The following is a 19,844-nucleotide window of genomic DNA, read 5'->3' on the forward strand; positions in this document are numbered from 1 at the left end:
CGAGAATCGAGCGGAAAATCGATGGCGAGCACCAACTTTTTTTTTTTCCACGGTGCCACCCCGTTGAAACGACAGGCCAACCTTAACCTCAGTGTCGATAATCAATGGAATCGATCGTAGGCTCGACATGAAAGTGTCCCAAGGCTCGTCGCCACCGAAGGCTGCGCGCCGTAAAACGGAACCTCAGCGAAAATTACCCAAGAAACCTTCGCGTGTCGACTGCTTGGTCATTCTTGAGCTTCGAATTTCTTTTTTTTTCTTTTTTTGTTCGTTTGTTCGTGCGTTTAACCACGTATTCTGTACAAAAATCCGTGGGATATTTGGAAAAATATGGTAATGAACGTACGTTGGTTTGAAGAATTCGACGCAGGCCTCGAGCAGATGCAATTCTGTCCAAGTTTAGTTATCATTGTTTGCTTACAATCACAAGGATAATTATTGTTGATAGATCTTGAGATTGAAAGAAATTGATTAGAGGTTCGAGGTTTTCCTGTGCACTGGAAAGTGTCTCTGTTTAAGGAAGTTGTTTAGAGAGCGGGACAAGTGGAATTCAACCGAGCAAATGTAAAGGTAAGATTGGATTGAGTAATTGAAATCTACTATCGAGCGAACTTAGCCTTAAACCAGCCAAATAAATTTCAAAGGCGTTTAAATGTCTCGAATTAACGCAGATTAAATTTCTTCAGTTTTCTTGAAATCAAAATAACACAGTATTTTTTCCGTAATTGATGGAAAATCGTGACTCTTTGGTAATCACGTTATCGCGTACAGACCTCGATTCCATGTAATAGACTCGGCATTTTGCCGAACATAGAAAAGGATATTGCGAGTGGAAGAGAGAAGGACTCCAAGAGTCGGCTTGATGAAAAGAAACATATCGCCTAGACGATGTTAACGCAACATCGGAATCTTTTAATTTTCCATCTTTATCGAATAAAGCTTTTACCAATATACGATTATGACAAGACAAGACCAAACACAATATATTTCGCAGCATAGTTACTTATTTAGTGACATTAACTTATTTTCTCTCGACTGGAATGTGATTTAAAATGTAAGTACGATTTAAATTATATCGTGTCTGATCTCGTTTTAATCAGAAAAATCTTACAAATAAGTTGGTAAAAGTTTAATTTGAAAAGAATCAAGAATAAAAAAAATTTCCTCATTGTCTCGTGGATAATCAGTATTTTTCCCTGCGCGTTTTAATTCGGATCAACTTCAACCATCAAACTTTGCTGTGTTTCAAAGGGACTACAGTTGCCCCTTGGGGGATCTTCTCCCTTTAGTAGGGATGACGACCTATCAATTATGAGAAACATGAGCGACGATCAATTACAAAGAAAACACCGTATTGCCAAAATCGACTATTCCCCGGTTTAATCGGAATCTTGTCCGAATTTAGCGTAGAATTTCTGTCGTTCGTGGAACGGGGTTAAGGACAAATCAAAGACACTGGCAATGACTCTCCAATCATAATGGCCGATTTCCAAATTCGCGTTCAAGGCTACCGTATCGATTCCCGTCACAAGTGTCCGGATGCTCCACGAAAACTTTGGCCTTCGTAGTCTCCAAAGTTTGCAGGAAATTTTCCTGTCGGCATATAGAGACGCGCACCATCGAGTTCGATTGACAAAATCGAAGAGAACTTACTGGGAGCACCAATAAAAGCAATTAACGGACCCGTGGCTGATGCCGTGAGAAAAAGCAAGTGAGAATCGAGAAGGACATCGCCTTAGTCCACGCACAATTAGAATATCCTGACATTTTTTGAAAATCCTCTCTCGTCAATCTTCGCGTTCACGTCGTTTTCACGCTGTGAATTTTTACACAATAGCAGTTAGAAACTGTGTAGTCACCGCTTTGGCTGTTTACGAAAATAGTCGTATTTACATTATGAATCTTTACTTTCTCGATATCTTAGTACGATAGCGATTCAAAGATGTCAAGATTACAAAGATCGTCGAATTTCTGATCTTCTTTCCTATTTTCTTGAAGCTACTTGTATTAGAGTATTGTGTCAAAGCGATTACAATTCAAATATGAATTGTTGAAAAGTTGAATAACGATGAATACAAAGAAAATTCGTGTTATGAAACAGACCTTATGAATTGAATTTGGAAGCCAGACGTTGCTTGAACTTATCATTGAGCAATTTGTTCACGTGTATTCGATATGTAAGATTCTCGTCGGATAACTAATATATTTTTTTGCTGGCTAATTAAAATTGATGATCGACGATTCATTTTATGAAAGATAGGCAAATTCGACAAATTCCGTAATCGCAACAAGACTACAATTTAATATTCCAACTTAACGGCTTAATAAATTATTATAAAAAATCGAGTGAATCGAAACCGAAAATATATTCGCTGAATGAAATCACGTATCAGAAACACGATTAGAAGTTCGATTAAGCGTAACGTTCGCTCATTAAGACGGCGTAAAGTCAGAGAAAAAAATGCAAAGTATTCGATGTAACAGTACTGTGGCGAGGCAAGACTATATCACCGTTTTATAAAGGTAGTCGATGGAAGCTCGTTACGCTCGCGATTCTCACAGCGACGAGGAATAATCGTAAAACTTAGTTTCCTTTTGCCCGCCTGCCCTCCGTTGCTTATTAATTCCGCCATAGCACGGTTCCATTTCGCGAGATTTGCATTCCACGATGGGATCGCTGCTCCGACCGGGTCTCTTTTAAAAGTGCAAAGTTCCACGAAGCACGCCTCTGCGTCGTGTTCGTTATTTCACACAGAGTGATGGTGAAGTAGCGCTGGAATAATTTAAGCAAGTGCCAGGTTATTGTTAAAAATAACGATACGCAGCTGTTTTGTTTTGTTCGCACGTATATCCATCATTTCTCGAAATCTCCTACGGTTATCCAAGATTAGGTTAGCAACAAGAGGACAAACGTTCTCGATTGTCGTCGATATTCACCGCAATAAATAGATTCTATAAAGAAATATTTCCAGAAATATAAAAGGTCAGATTTTACATGCATATATCATCAGTTGTTAGCTGCGTTCTAAGTTAAGATTCGAACGAAGAATCGGGGCTATATTTGACACAGATAGTTTTCTCTAGCTCGATCTTTCGTTCGATTACGAGCAACGTGATAAACAAAAAAATCTTAGAACAGCGGCCTCGATTCTGTAAGTCCATCTGCACGAATCCGAGCCATTGGCACGCACGAGTCCGGATAATTGACACCGCGAGCCGACCCGAGCACCGTTAATTAATCAACCGTTCCACGGATTCCTAGGAGCGGTTCCGAACTGTTCGTTCGCGCGAGCGATAACGTTTGACCCGCGGTTCACGGTTCGTATTTCTCAATCGGAATTATGTCCTAGGGCCGCATCCATTAAACATCACCTGCGAACGTATACTATATACACTGGGCAATATTACATATTTACATACATATTTACTGGGCAAAAGCGCGGAGGATAGAGTTGAACGAATTTCATTTCGAATAAACGTTAAAACGTAAGCGTAGGAAGAACGTGGATCGATCTGTCGAAGGTCGAATTGACTGGGTGAAGACGTGGCGAGGATATTTATTGACGTGGAAATATATTTGATAGCGGCGGAGACTGCAGAAAGATCGACTTGAAACGTTGATACGCTTTATCGTGAATTGTCGGAAATTGGGAAGGTGGCCAAACTTGGTAAATCGATTTCAGCTGGATACAGCGAATAAATATTTGTATCGCAGAGAAGGATACGTTAATCGATTCAATCTGGATCCGTACGTCGTGTATCTGTATGTTACTGTTACGTAAAAAGATGATTTTACGTAATATTACGTAAGTTTAATAAACCGAGCATCAGTCTGTATCGCTGGATAATAATTACAGTAATTTTTGCTTTCCGATGTATACGAGATGCAAAAAATTTTCCGATCCTTAGTGATTAATAGCGGCTGGAAGTACAATTTCATTAGGATTTTATTAGACTGTGAGAAATATGATTTAATTTATTCTGCTGATAAATTAGCCGTAGAGAAGGACGAAAGCGATAGGAACTCGACGCAATTGATATTTCTTTCTAATGAGAAAAGTGAAGGTTTCATCGTGAGACTGTTTTAAAACCGTAAGAAAGTAAGAAGATCGCGAATAATGGAAAATAACGCGAGATGAACATTTTCGATATCTGTAACAATAAGTTACAGAAAAATAAGAAAGAAATAAAATCATTCAAAAATAAGATACTTGAAATTATCTCGATCGGTAATTGAAATATAGTACAAACGATTAAAGGGTGAATAAAACATTGATTTCGATCGAAGGTCAAGATCTTGGCTGTTCTTCGTACGATCAATGGGCAACCGACGAAAGACGCGGAGGTGAAGGTCATTAGTGATGCGATCGAGAAAAATCTCGAGGAAAATTCCTCCTTTAAACTTTCAACAGGGTAGAAGGATTGGTCACGACACCTCAACCAGGCCACAGATATTCTTTTCTCTTGCGTGCTTTAATTATCGATGTTCGTTAATTTGCCACGAGACGCGTCGGTGGATCGAGGGAAATTTCACTTGGCAGACACGCCGTTGATGGAAACGTCCATGAACAGAAAATACCTTCCGTGGAAATTAGGCCGAGTGGCGGACCTTGTTAAGCTGTTTTATTGACGCGAATAAGGGCAAGTCGCGTTTCGAGGTGGAAATGAAAATAGGGGAAAAGTCCTCTTCATTTCTGAATAATTTTTTAACGCAAGAGACGAAGAAACTTTATCTTAAATTACAATTAAGTATTTAAAGAGAAGAAGGGTGATACTTTTCGATTTTCATTTCCAAAGTTCTTTTCCATCCCTCTAACTTGTCGCTTTTCTTCCCTCGGAGCATCGAAGCGTCTGTCGTATAAGCATCGATCAAATACGCTCGTTTGAATGATAACGCAGTCGGTATCCGATGATTTCCTCCTCTCCACGCTAAAATCCCTTTGCTGAATGTATACATCAGAGCTTGTCTGAGGGGTGCAACCCTCAAACAGATATTCCAACGCAATGTTGTCGAGAGCGATCCCGCGAATCGGATATACGCGAGGGTCGAACGAATATACGCCGTTAATCGAAAAAAAAGGTAGGAAATAAAAGAGAGAGGGTCAGAAGAAAAAGAAGAATTTCGCTGGCTGTATATTCTGCGTTTAATAAGTCGATCGTAAGAATAAATATAAACGAACCAACTCGATACTTGAAATTTAAAAAATTATGGTAAACGACGCAAACGCTAAAGAAATATAAAAGCAATCTTTTCTATGGAAATAGTTTATGTAATAACGATATTTGTTTAATATAAACGGATCAACATCCTTTGTTACAAATAGCAGAGTAGACGAAGCGTTGAAGAGAATAAAAGAGATGTGCAAAAAAGGTCGGGCGTATTACAATAACGTTAAGGGTACCATGTCGATTAGTCGTGAAAAACGTATATAGCTTCTTATTCGATGCAGTGGAGCGTGAAAATGAAACAAGATGTGAATTCCATGTAGAATACGATGATAAAAGTTACCAGCGCTAGAGTAATTTATTATAGCTTTTACGATTATCGCCAGACAGAGGCTAAGATCGTAAATATCAAGTAAACTGTGGTTGAAACCAGTCTACTCTTACTATTTATCTTACCTCTAAATCCGTGAAGATAATAAACGCTAGACGTTCATGGCACTTTTTTTGTAAATTTTCACGTTTCTTTGTACATATTGGAAATCTCTGTTTCTGGCACTTACGTCGTTTACCATATCAACCCCTCAATTTATTTCCAGTAGAAATCTAAAATTAATTTCGGATCTTAAGCAAAAAAAGAAAAAAAAAAAGAAAAAAAAGGAAAACTTACGCTATCGTACGTTTCAAGAAATTCCGATAGAATGTGCGAATGAATCACGTGGTCGGTGTGAAAGAGGCAGTACCACAAATACCCGAGATTGGTATCTCGCGCGGAGGTCTAAGCGGCAAATAATAGCAGATACGATTAATAATTCTCGCGGACGCGCTGTGCGATTGTTACTGAAAGCGGAGATCACCTAACACGTGCGACACCTTGGCCCACAAGAGGGATTTGACCCCATTTTTATTGCGGACGAAACGCGCCTTCTACCTCCCGCTCCTATCTGCGAGAAGAACAAGTGTCATTGGTCGCTAATGGATTAAACGCTTCGTGGCGAACAGAGAAAATGTTCTTCGTCGTTCCGTTACATGAAAAATTCATCGTGTTCGAATTGTTCGTGATCGTAGATTGTGTGGTCGATTTTCCCTTAAAGGTATATTTCAATTACGATGGATCAAGAATTTCTGCGGATTAAGATCGAAGTTGGAGCGATTCGATGAGTTTTAATCAATCGAATTAGATGGAAGTGCAGAATTGATACTGGCAAGAGCTTTCGTTCTCTCTGACGCAAATATTCTGGCCTTCTTTCTAGTTGATGATTTTAACCCTCAACTGGTACTGTTGGATTGTATAACACTTTGGATTATATTTCAGTTAAATGCTACTGTCCTCGAATTTTTGTGCCACGATCTCACTCTTGCTTCTGACAAACAAATGTACTTTATCGCAAATATTCCAAAATATTTTCAAATATCGCCTTAAATTTGTCGAAATTAATCTTTTCTAGATCTAATCTGTTTAATATATTTTAAATAAGTGGAGCTAAACAATGAGAATGAGAGATAATTTAAGAGGTTAATTTGTGCTTGCTAAGACCCGCTTCTTAAGAACCATCGTCTCGTTAGATTCACTTTGACCTTATGCTTCTCTACCATTGGTTCAACCACAATGCCCATGCTTCTGTATCATTAAATAAATCGTTTGCTTGTATGAAACTCTTCTTCCCTAATTTTTCTACATTCCTCTTTTTTTTTTTTTTTTTTTTTATCAAAAGATACAGATCCAATTTTGAAGAAAACAGTTGGATTAAAGTCAAGGACATTGTCCAACTTCCTTGTAAATTAGTCAATGGAAGTGTAGCTATTAAGCGGAATTGAATAAATGTTTTTTATCTCTGTGTTCAGAATTTATTTTGAATTGGGTCGGTCAGATTAATTAAAATTCTACGTTCTGTGTTCGTATTCGGCGATTAATTCGGAATGAGCCGAAGCACGTGTTCTCTTTAGGTATCATCGAGAAACTTTCGAAGAAACAAATCATTCTTCGTGCTCTCTAATTATTCCGTTACGTTTACTCAAGAAATTACAATCGACACGTGGATTTCTTCGATCCCAAAAACTATGAAAAACAAATTTAGTTAATTATAGCTTTTCCACTTTACCTTTATCATTTTTTAACTTTTTTACTTTATCATTTTACTAACCATTCTTACTTATAGCTGGTTTACTTAACTTTTTTATCCTTTTCGCTTTCTCACACCTTTTTTATTCTAACTTCATCACGCTTAACGGCTCATAATAAATACGCAAGCGATTCAATCATCGATCAATCACCATTTACCACTACACTTATTACCGCAAACCAACAAAACCGTGATCACTATTACAAAGAGAGAAATTTCGAAAGTCACATACGCGATATTCAAACGAGTCGAGGATCGTACAAATTTCATCGTTTTTTCGTCGATACACGCAAGGACGGTGATAGAAGCGGATCATGAGCTCGGGTCGATTGATCGTGTCATCTCCAACGCTTCTTCTCGCTGAAAGTGCGATACTCACAGACCTCTCTCTCTCTCTCTCCCTCCCTCCCTCTCTGTTTCCCACCTTATGTATAAAGTGTGTCCTGCGAGCTCTAACGGTCTTCTGCCTTGACCGAGTTGAGCGAGGTCCGTGTCAGATCTCCGTCTTGACTTTGACTCCGTTTTATCGTAAAAGTCATTTCCACGATCGTCGTTCGATCTTTCGATCGTGCCTCAAGATCCATGACAAAAAGGAAACTCTAGAATGAAACATGTAACCTACAAGATTTTGCTCGTTATTGTCGTATCTCGAGATTCACGACATATTGCTCGATCTCTCATCGATTTAGTGCTGACTAACTTTTGTTCCGAATGTCTTTTTGACAGATTGTCGAAAGTATCTGAAAAATCGTGGCGACTTTTATATCGAACGCCCCGTATATTAACCCCTTAACACAGAAAATTTTTCCTCGGCTTATTGTACAGACGACGACGTCTGTTTATAACAACAAATGTAACGTAATATTGCATCTGTATAATATACTTTCTATAAGATATTATAGCTTGAATCAAAATCAATGGATAACTCGATTGAAATAAAAATCAATGGATAACTCGATCGATATTATAATTACGTATATTACGTATATTCATTACGTACATAAATTAATATAATTACATATATATTCGCATGCAATTTGGTTTATAAAAGTTTTCAAAAAACGTAACAGGCTCCATAATCGCTTATAATATACAAAGATCGCTTCAGAATGAATGATTGTAGTAGTCAAGAGGTTCTGTCAACACGTGAATCGATGATAAAAAGAAAAGGACGAAATGAAAAATGAGAAAAATGGCACGGTAACACGGTATCGATCGTTTAGTCGAACAGACCATCTGTCTGTTTCTATCGCAGTCTTGGAGGTTTCCTTTTTCCACGATTGGCACCAGCCTCTTGGGCCGCCTCCAACTTACCTCGACGCGCGTGTTCTCGCGATGCTGCACCGTCGTGCCGTTCCTGAATCCTTAATGCGACCTTATCGAGGTCTTCCATGAGGCAAACCGGCCTCACACCGTACGAGGAAGTGCGGGAAACGGCCACGCGTGAGGTCGAACATCCTCCGGATGTTGTGTCCATACTGCTTTCTATTTTTTATTCTTTTAAGCACGTTGCCGTAATTTCTGTCACTTCTATACTACGATTGTCTTACTATACAAAAGAAAGCTGTGTTGCCAGTAGGTGTCTGGTGGACAGGGAAAAGAGTACACGTCAAATTTTAATCAACAGGTTAGGTACGCCAATGTTTACTATATCCCTGTTTTTCTTTCTTTTTTTTTTTTTTTTTTTACTTATGATTCTATTAGTACAAGTTAATTTCACTTCTTTTCCGCTATTTTAACCGAGATTCCAATATCAAAATAACACGTGATATTACATTGCATTTTAGATATTATATATTGAAATATTTATGTATTTGCTCCCTTGCAAAATAATAATCCTGGCTTTGTACTCTTTTCTGTGTCGGAAAAATATTACTAACACAAGAAATACCTTTGAGGAACGTTTCATTTTCTAGAAATGGTATCACAGTCGGAGGCGAAAGAGTTACTTGTACGCGTTTCATCTCGAAGCACATAGTAAATCATGAAAAAGGTCCGATTGCCAACCAGTTCGATGATACCTCAATCGTATGTCTTAACCAAGGTACCGAGAAGCAGTTAAAAGTCAAGACACGTGATTTATATTTCGTTCGCGTCGGAATAACTCCAACGAAGTCGATGGTTGGTCGATTAAGTTTTTGCGGAGGATCGTGCCGTTGCTATCAGCGAATTGATACTCCCGCTGCTTTTACTTCGGACTACCGTTCACGGGGGAAATCTCTTCTGTGTGTATAAGAAGAGAGCGCGGCAAGAGTAATGGTCATGGTTTGTGAAATGAATTTACATAGCGTATCTAAAAAAAAACGTAATTGATAATATGTTGAGATGCAAAAACGTTTGGTAAACTTGTCAAAAGTTTATATTATCGGAAACTTTACTCAATGAAGGATACAACTTTAATAAAAACTGAAATTGTCAAGCAATTGAAAGCAGATGGTGAAAGAAAAATTGATTGAAAAATTCCAAGATATCTTCTTTTCTCTATTGTAAAACGCATTTTACCTAAACGTAGCTGGAAATTAAACAAAATACCGATATGTTTCGCAACGTATGTTGAAACAGATTAAACGGTTCGAAGTTTCGTAGTTTCAACTGGTCAAAACACGACCTGACCAAATTTCACATTTCGCCGGCAACATACATATACACGCACGTGTGTATAGCTGTTTATTCTCCATAGGTAGCACAATGTGTAGCATAGGTGGTAGCTTCGTTCTATCGACCGAGCACAGCAGCTCGTCCCGTGACCTGACCTCGTCTGAACCCTCCATTCCGCTCTGCCTCGCTCTCTAACACAATCACCTAGTCCCTCCCCCTCTCCTCCGCCCTTCTGTCTGCATCTCTCTCTCTCTCTCTCTCTCTCTCTCAATTCGTCTCTGTCTGCCTTCACCCTACCAATCTCCTTCTCCTCCTCCTCTCTTCAACGGTGGTAGTTTCTTCTACCCTGCACAGTCACCATCTCCGCCACCTCTCTTTGCTCCTCCGCCACCGTTCTCCAACCGTACAAGAACCCTACCCGCCACTTTCTACACAATATTAGCGGCTAAACTGGAGCAACGCCCGAAACTCAAGCTCACACCCGTCCGACATCCGGTATATTTTGTCGATGAGCCTTAAAGAAGAAATATTCAGCGATGAACGAAGTTATCGGAAGAAACTAAACTTTTCTGTAGAATTTTCCGCGAAACTGTTAAACATAGGATTATTTATCTAATTTCTTCGCGAAACAAGACACATTTCTGCGCTATATCCTTGCCTATTACGTGCTCTTCAATTTCTCGTAAACGTATAAAGATCCGTCATGATCACAGTGCTAATGGCTAAAATAAATTTGCGAGCTATACTGGTCATCGCCGATCCCATTTAACCGATCCTCGCCAATCGTACCGGTGTACGCTATAATTTAGAACAAGTTGGAAGTTAGAAGTTGAACACATCCTCCGTGGCCCGCAACCCCTTCACATTCGCTCTATTTGCACACTTTCGAGTCTCTGTGTCGATACCTTTCGTGCGTATCCTCGATCGAGCCGAACGACGAGCGTAAAAGGAGAAACGGAAACGCCGTGCTTCCTGCTGGTTTCCGACTGGTCGAACGTTAACAAAAATTTCTCTGCCTCCTCCTCGTGCAATTACGCGGATTGTTAGCAACTGTTTGCAATTTCGTACATTCTTTTAGCTTTTTCGCGTTGCTTTTACATTTGATTCGATCGGATTCCATTTTGAGATTGGTTGGATTTATCATTGTTAGAGGAAGTGTGCTCATCTAAAGTAAACGCGTTTCGAAAGTTAAAACCAGACGATGGAAATTTCGAAAGCCGAGGACAAGGTTTGTGTGTTCACGGTCGTGTGAATTATATATTATCTTAACTTTGCTCCGACTTCCGCTGGGACATTATCGCTATGTTCCCCGTACGTGAGACATTTTCAATGATGAAACAAAATGTGTGACTTTATGATTAGACCGCGTATGTATGTGATTCGATCTGTAATGAATGTATGACACGTTGAAAGAACCAATAAAGAAAGATTAGACGTAATTTGAAATCGCACCTTTCTATGCCGTGTCTAACGCAAACACAAAATTTCTCTTCTTTTCGCCACGAACCAAAACCTAGGACCCCGATAATTAAACCTTCGGTCCCCATTCGAGTCTCTCCATCGACCTGTTCGCTCAGCAGATGGAAATTTCCAAGGATTCGTTTCCCCTTGGTCCTCGAGGGGACGTCGTATAAAATCTAGGGTGTCCGTTACATATACTCACGATTTTATACGTACTCGTCAAGCGAAGAAAGGGACGAGAAAAAAAGAAAGAAAGCAAACGAGAAGTCAGGATGGGGAAAGACGAGAACAACGAACGATGAATATGAAAGCTATTGGTTAAGATTATCTTTCTTTGTAAAATCTTGCGTAATCTCATGAAAAGTCGTAATTCAATCTGTAAAGAATATTTACGCATTGAGAATTGAAGATAATTGAAACAATAATTGAAAGGTAAGGTTTATTCTTCTTCTTTTGTTCGGTCAAAACGTGGATGCTTGTTGACCAAAAATTTACGATCAGTCCGGTCGAACTTTCTCCGTTTTCCATTTCACGTATTCTTCGAGCAAAACCTCTCTCTCTCTCCCTCTTTCTCTCGTTTTCTCTGATTTCTTCCTTTTCTCGTTTCTTTCTTCCTTTTCGATTGGTGCGTCTCTCTTCGGATTGGCTCGAGCTGCACCCTCTCTTTCTCGAGCAGCTTATTTGCGAGCGATGCCAGAATCTGAATTCATACGGGCCATTCGAGCATTATTATGCATTGTTACTGCTCGGAGCGACACGAAGGAGTCTGTGCTTTCAATGCATCCGGAGACCGTAGGCCTCGTATATAACGCGGACCGCCATGAGTGTCACGACAGGGATGAACAATGAGCCTTTACCATGCGGCTCTCCGCAATCCTCGCCCTCCCGTTGCGCCGCGAAAAACTTTCTAGGCTGTTTTCACGATAAATTCGAAATACGACGGTCCATGTAGTGAGTTAATCTTGTGAGAGTTTGTTGATAATAATTCCTCTGACTTTTGTTTTATTTGATGTTTTGGAACGTTCGTGTGTTAAAATGGGCGTGTGGAATTAATAGGAAGATTTATTACGTTGTATCAAATTTTTTATTTTCGCAACTTCTAGCTGTTTTTATTGTGAAATGAACTTGAGCGTTAAACTGTGGATTTGAGACTAGATCACACTTATACGTCTTCAGTTTCTAGGATATTTATCACAGGACGTGATTTTGGACTTGAGATTAGATGACATCAAATTTTGTATTTCTGTATTTGTAGAATAATTATTAATTCTGAATTTTTTATCGTTTTTATTACTGCACTTTTGGGATTGAGCGTTCAATTTACGTTGAATGTATATACCGAGGACTGAACTTTAAATGAACTTAATTTTGCATATCGAACACTTTCAGCATCTATGTATTAATTTTATTCGACCGAGATAAGTATAGACAATTATGTCCCAAGATTTTGCCAACCTCCTCCTGCCATGCCATCCAATCCAAACATGAAAGACTAATTCATTCCTTCAATATCCATGACACAAATTGCACGCAGCATATAACTCGTTATTTCACGATTCTTTAGATCGCCGCGAGAAACTCGTTACCATTTAGGTACCCGTAAAATTTCCAGCAAGTGCAAGCACTGCCAAGATCCAGATCTTTTATAATCGTTTGGTATAAAAGCAAACAAGTAAGTCAAGACGTACTCAAAATCCGAAGCCGTAAAGAAAGCTATGGCCACACAGAAAAACAACAAAGTCGTAATTCTCTGGCACGTTTCCTCGTGTTCATTCCATCCACGTTCGTTTAATTCCACAAGCCTCGTATTTTCATTTGCAGCGCATAAAGTCGTCGTTGGCCCGAGGCTATCTTCCAACGAATGGTGTTAATTTAATTATCCGTCCAGCAGCTGTCGTACCATTAAAATCGAAACAGGGGATAAAAAAAGATTAAAGAAAGAGATGAACGAGAGAGAAGAAGATAGGAAAATTGGATGATCCTTAACGATCGAAATTTCGCTCGAAGGTCCCGAGAATCGATGAAAATCGCACGTCGTTAATCTCTCGTCGTATATAAAATATACCGAAATGCTCGATCGTGCGCGTGTGGATGATAATGTAAATTAACGTTGCAAAGAAAGAGAAAAATAAGACGAGAAGAAGGGGAACCAGTGGAGCGCTATGCACCAGTTTTTATGGCGGACAGAGAAACAGCTGGACCGTACAGGCGAAAGCCCATTCCATCTCGAAACCGAAATCCCTCCACCTCGACTTTTCTTAAACACTTCGTTCTTCCAACGAAAGACCTCTCTGGGTAGTCAACAAATTTTTCCGAAAGTGTTTTGATTCGTTCGAAACTAACAACACGTCCTATGTATCTTGGAAAATAATCGATGCTCCATAATTAATAATAGCTAAATCAATCATAGGATATTCTGTATTTATCACTGAATGGAAAATAAGTTAAAGTTAAAATACAAATTGCAGTGGCTTCTTAAGTTGTCTTATAATTCGATCTTATCTTTAGTGGATTAAATAAAAATATCGCTGAATATTTTAGCCCAGTTTTAATTCACTTAGTTTTTGAATATTTAATAGGGACCGACTCTGAAGAAGAGAGCGCAATGAACTTTCTTTTAAATTTAATATTATTAATTTTGCTAAATTTAAATGTAATAGAATATTTATAAAAAAAATACGAGATTATTTTAATATTATAACAGTAAAAGATAGGAAAAGTATTCTCTTTTCCACCATTTTATAATATAATAATACGTCGATAACGCATTACAATGTTGATGATAGAAGATCGATACAGCCATGAAACTCTTCTGAAACCCGTCGCCCGTGGGCTTACAGAATCAGTCTATTCGAAATCGGCCAAATAAACGCATTTGGAAGCGAAGAGCAACGATCACTCGGTCGCTACCGTACTGACGTAACTGCGAATTAATTCAGTTCAAGCAACAGGCTCGTGCCAGCGTTGCCATAAGAAAGTTAAGTGACCTGTATCAAGTACCTTTTCTTTCCACGAAACACCTCGAAAAATTGGTCCAAATATTTTCGTATCGACACTTTGATCAATTAAGGTAATTTTAATTTTATTATATGCGAGTATCCCTTGGTTTATAGCGTCAAATATAATCGCGATATTTAAGTTATTAATGTGATACAACATAATCTCTGAAATTAGTTTGAAATTTTATTCATAATTACCTTCAACACGAAGAGATACGTATAAAAATATAAAATATCGTATTTGTTTATAAGTATCTTTTCGTGTGACAAAGTCGCATCGAGCCGAGGATAATCGTTTGAACCACTAGAACCCCTTTAGGATTATTCACGGAGAGCAAATAACGATTAAAGGGAATGAAAGAAGAGCTTGCTTTGGTCGGTTTGAACTGGTCAAGAGACGCAATTGGTCGAAAGGAACAGACGGCACTCACGGGACAAGAAAGTATCTCTTTTACGACGGCAGCTGCCAGCACTCACGATTTCTCGAAGCAGACGTATATATATCATTTGAATTTAGCGTCGATCCTAGCGGCCGTTTACTAACTCGAAAGGTCCTTTGGGAAGTCGTGTCTCGTGAGAATTCTTCAACGAAATTTTAAGACATTTCCTCGTTGGGCCAGGGATAGGAATAAATTCTTGGACGACTTAAAAGTTCCGTGCAACTTTCGTGAAATTAGCGCGAGATTCTGGGACAATTAAGCAGCCTCGCTTTTCCTCGCTTTTCCTCGCTTTTCCTCGCTTTTCCTCGCTTTTAACACGTTCCAGTGAACTTGGTGTTACCAGTTGCCGTTGTTGTTACTTTTCAAGGCTGATTAAAATTCTTTGGTAAGCATTATGCGTACCTTGTTATCAAAGAAAGTAATAGTTCTTTTGTAAAAGGTAATCTAATCTCTTTTAAAGTTTGAGATATTATTACGGATGTTTGCAGATGCATATTACTAATATAATATTATGACGTTTTTATCAGATTATTTTAAACGAACAGAAAGAATCAAGGAATGTCGGTAAAAGTAGAATCTGAAAAATCCATAGATTACGTTTTGATTATAAATTTCACAGTAACCTGTGACGATTGATTTTAGAATTTTTACCTTGATCAGGAATAATTTTAACCTGTTACATAAATCCCACGACCACACATGCCGATATTTTGTTCAATTTTCTGTTATCCAGCCTACGATATAGTCGAACATATTATCAGACGAATTACAACAAAATTAATATGTACCTCGCAGTCATTCAATAAGATACGCGTACAATAAAATTTCAGTCGAATAACAAAGAAGCATTTACATAATTGCTAGAAAGGCGACCGATTTATCGACAAGTTGCGCACAGAGCAGAACACCGTTCGCCATGGTGGTTCATTTTTCACTATGATTCCCCGTAGGCAGGAAATATCGTCACGACATGCAACGACAGACGCCGAGGAAGCGCCGACATGCAAAAGAAAAGCAAAAAAGAATGGAAAGTATAATAGAGTTTACATGGCACTCCTCGCGTGCTCTGGGGCGAATGAGACTCAGGGACGTTTTTTTAAGGGGGTCAAGGGGACCCTACGCCCCGGGGCCGTCTTTATTAACGTTGACCTCTCTTTCTTTCTCTCTAGCTCGAAATCGAAATTCTCAAAATTTCTTACAAAAATGTACCCCCGCTTATCCTAATGTGCAGACTTAAATTTCCGTTGAGAGTAATCGTTTATTCTTCTCATTTCCATTGTACGTTTACTGTTCTCTAATTCGTTCGTTGATAAGGGGTTATGCATTGTAGTTTGAATAGAACGAATCACAAGAGCAAAGATCCGTTTCAGAGATGGCCGACGCTCTGAGAAAGCTATTCGAGGCGTGACACTAATTTATGGACACGTTAGCAGCACGCGTATCAGCCAACGAGATCCGTGCAACCTTAAACTTGCATCCGTGCGTATGATTGCATAAAACTGCTGACTTTGCCGTAGTCACGAATGCGGTTAATGGAATATCATTGGTGACGTCGTAACACGTAGATACTGGCCTTTCCTGTTATAAATGTCAATTAAGTAATCAATTTATACGCGGAGTTTTTGAACGTAAAATCTTAATTGTCGATTAACAATGTATTGTATGTATAATATGATGCTGTAAGGGAGTGAAGTTAGATCAGATTAGAGTCGCAATTACGAAAGAAAAGGGATATACGAAAAATATTTTTACTGTATACCTTGAAGATATTAAAGTGAATGTAAAGATTCGTCTGACGAGGGAAATTTTTTTTTTCTTTAATTACATGGCGATCTCCGTGTTACATTAGTTCACGAATACGGTATTCTCTTCACAATGTCACGACCGTCGTGCGTGATTCCGGCACGACGTCACGGTCCCATTGACACCAACCACAACCACCTTAAACACCCATAAAACATTTTCGTGACCTCTTTTTCGTGTAATTCGACGAACAGAGGCTTGTTCTCCATTTCCGGTGACATGAAAGCACCAATACACTCGGCACGCTCGAAAAAACCTTTCACACGTTCCGCCGATATATTGTGTGTACCGGTGAATTCGTAAACGATACCGCGGGTTTCATTACTGATTTGAATGCTCCCGGTATACGTGGAATCGAGAGCGGCATGAATAATTCCATTCTATTATTCTGCCATCTCGTAGTTCTACCGAAAATGCGTAAAAACTAGATAAATTACAATATTCTCCGCTTAATGGACACAACGTTATAAAAGAGGAAGTTTAAACATTCACGAGAAATTTAAACGCGCTGCGATACATAGAGTGTGCTCGTCATAATATTTGGAATATGAAACAAATCCATGGTTATATTATACAACCATCCATAATCACCGATCGTTTCTGATCGTAAAAATACAATGGTTTTCGCACAAAGCGTATTAAACAGAACACGTGTTTATTTTTTGTAAAATCAATTTATTTGCCTGTACGACGATTTACGAATAAAGTGTAGTGTGTGGAACGATTCTCAACGCCCACATTGGGTACGTTTTATTAAATTTGTTTTTTTACGGCTTTTTACGGTATAATCTATACATAGCAGTACGTTCCAGAAACGGAAATATATTTTACACAATGGCCATACACGTGACTTTAATTGGAGGGAGAAATAATTGCCTCCACCTATGAAAATGTGCAAGTGTTCCTACAAAACGCGTACGTTCCTGAATGCGGTTACATCAATGAGCGTAGCTTCTTAATGCTATTACTGTAATTTATGACCGCGCTATATCGTTTCCTCCTAGTGTATATACATACACATGCATTACCAGAGAATGGAAATATCGGAAGCATCATCGGTATTATTTTTGCGTGGCTGAATAAAGAACGTGACTCGGAAGAAGACGGTCGGGAGAAGAGTGTGTGAACTAGCTGAGGAAACCTTTCGAGAATACGTTACGTATGAGAACATAGTTCATATAATTTCGTAGCAGCATGCCAGAAAACTTGCATTGGCGAAGAGGAGCTTCCTGTAGGAGGGAGCCTTGGGTACCCGGCGGTGAACCATCGTTCTAGCGCGACACGAGGTCGCGAAAAGACACGAGCATCACCGAAGCTCAGTCGAACGCGGCCGAGACGTAACGAAAGCGTACGAGGCCGCAGCCACAGGGGTGGGGACTCGCGGACGCTCAGTAGCTGAGCTCAGTCGAGCCAGCGCCGTGATCGGAGTTGGAATAGTGACTGGCGAACTGTGTTCCGAGCAGGCGTATCCGCTCTCGGCGTTCTAGTCGCTCCTGTAATCACGCGTACACGAAATTAATTCGGTTCGGCTGGCAAAACCGAGGTCGAATATTCGAATCAGTCGTCTCGTCTCTCGTTCGATCGTTTCTTTGGCTCCCGCCGTGTACTCCTCCTACAACTTCTCTGTCTTTCCCCGTCGTACACGCTCGATTCACCGACAGTTTAGTTGTCGCTGCTCGTTAACCGCCGTGATTGACTGTCGCGAAGGCCTTTTTTTACGGAGCCGCTACAGACATGGCAGTGAAAATGCGGTAGTGACAGTGGTACACTAGAGACAGGGATAAGAAGGGAATCCCTGACTGCGTTTTGTAGGCGCGAGGACGCCACGAGTTTACTCGAGAAAATCGAAGTGAACGAAATTACGGGGAGAGGCTCCTTGAAGCCCAGGGCCAGAAGTTATGACGAGCTCGTGTGTTCGAGGACGAGGAATTTACGCGCATGTGTCCAGTGGGATTTAGTGTCGGCGATAAACCATTCTTTCCAGATCTGGATACCTTGCTCTCGACACCTACGGGACCTGGATTATCTCATGTCAGGATGGCGCTGGCGCGGTACGTACTTTCCTCTCTCAACACTCCGAACCTCGTCGTCATTGCGTTTAGGGTGGGTCTTTGCTCGGATGTATTTGTTTTTCCTCTTTCTCGTACCTCGTTCAATGTTATTAAGTGTTTTTATTGATCCAATACCACGGTTCGACGTAGCCAAGCGTTATCGGTCCTCGTTATTTCGGGTTATTCATGGTTTATCTCGATAATATTATGCGTAATCGTATCATCGTGATAGGACAAACACGTTGTGGTGGTCACCGGTGACCGGCATTTGTCTTTTCTCGCTATGGCTCTAATGGTCACCGACCACTGACGTTACTAAACTTTTCCCAACGATTGAAATAGTAGATCAGTACTAATGAAATGTCGATCTTCTCGATAAAACGTTAACTGTTACATGATTCGTTTTCCTTCTTAGCGAACTAATCTATGTATTGACAAATTGTCTATGTAGAACAGATGACACGTCTAACCTCTAAATGCAGAATGTAAGAAAATCCACGGATTCTCTTGACGTTCATGACAACCAATAACAAGATTGTAATATTTTTATTAGAAGTCTTCTTGACATTGTATATGCAAAATTTATACTAAATTTCTTTTTTTTTTTTTTTTAATTGTGATTGACAATTGACGTTCAAACAAAATTTAATAGGTGACACGTCAAATTCACAATTTGGGAAGACATTTCATATGCGCTAATCTAATAAGATAATCTTTTTTAAGATAATTTTTAAGAATTTAATCTGTGATTAAATAATAATCTTTAAATTAAACGCTAATTATTGTATATCTATAGGAAATTGCATTGTATTTTTACAACAGTATGATAGAACTCGTTTACACATTTCATGAGAAATGCGTTTTTCGCGAATGTATACCGGTGTCCCTTTGTTTTGAAGTATTCTGCTGCAGATGCCGGTATCTGCTACATAGAGTGCGCACTGGTCAACGACCTATTCCTACCATACAACTATAGTCAACAGATTTAACAGATTTATATACGCTCACGGGTATATTTACATAGCTGTCGTATGTGTTCTTTCTCGACGTGATGCGTACACGATACCGGGAGTCGTTATTAGTTTGAAAGTTCTTGGTCAAGTCGGTTGCATGGCGAAGCAAAGACGTCAAGGTTAGTACACCTTTTTACGTTAAGTCGACCTTCCGAGTACGATGCGGGCTTCGTCACGGTTCGACAATCTGCCT

The 19,844-nt window shown here is 39.5% G+C and overlaps 2 protein-coding genes across 9 annotated transcripts in view; both read left to right on the forward strand.

Moving 5' to 3' along the window:
- LOC126869922 (origin recognition complex subunit 2) overlaps positions 1 to 19,844 on the forward strand; it is a 113,618-nt gene that overhangs the window by 70,433 nt on the left and 23,341 nt on the right. The window lies entirely within an intron of this gene.
- Positions 17,973 to 19,844, forward strand: part of LOC126869927 (speckle-type POZ protein) — a 44,357-nt gene continuing 42,485 nt past the window's right edge. Inside the window, exon 1 of the mRNA XM_050627136.1 lies at positions 17,973 to 18,638. Coding sequence (XP_050483093.1) covers positions 18,526 to 18,638 — 113 coding nt within the window. The 5' untranslated portion in view covers positions 17,973 to 18,525. The remainder of the gene's footprint in view (positions 18,639 to 19,844) is intronic.

The sequence above is a fragment of the Bombus huntii genome, chromosome 10, assembly GCF_024542735.1.
Source record: "Bombus huntii isolate Logan2020A chromosome 10, iyBomHunt1.1, whole genome shotgun sequence".
In the NCBI taxonomy this organism is placed as follows: Eukaryota; Metazoa; Arthropoda; class Insecta; order Hymenoptera; family Apidae; genus Bombus; species Bombus huntii.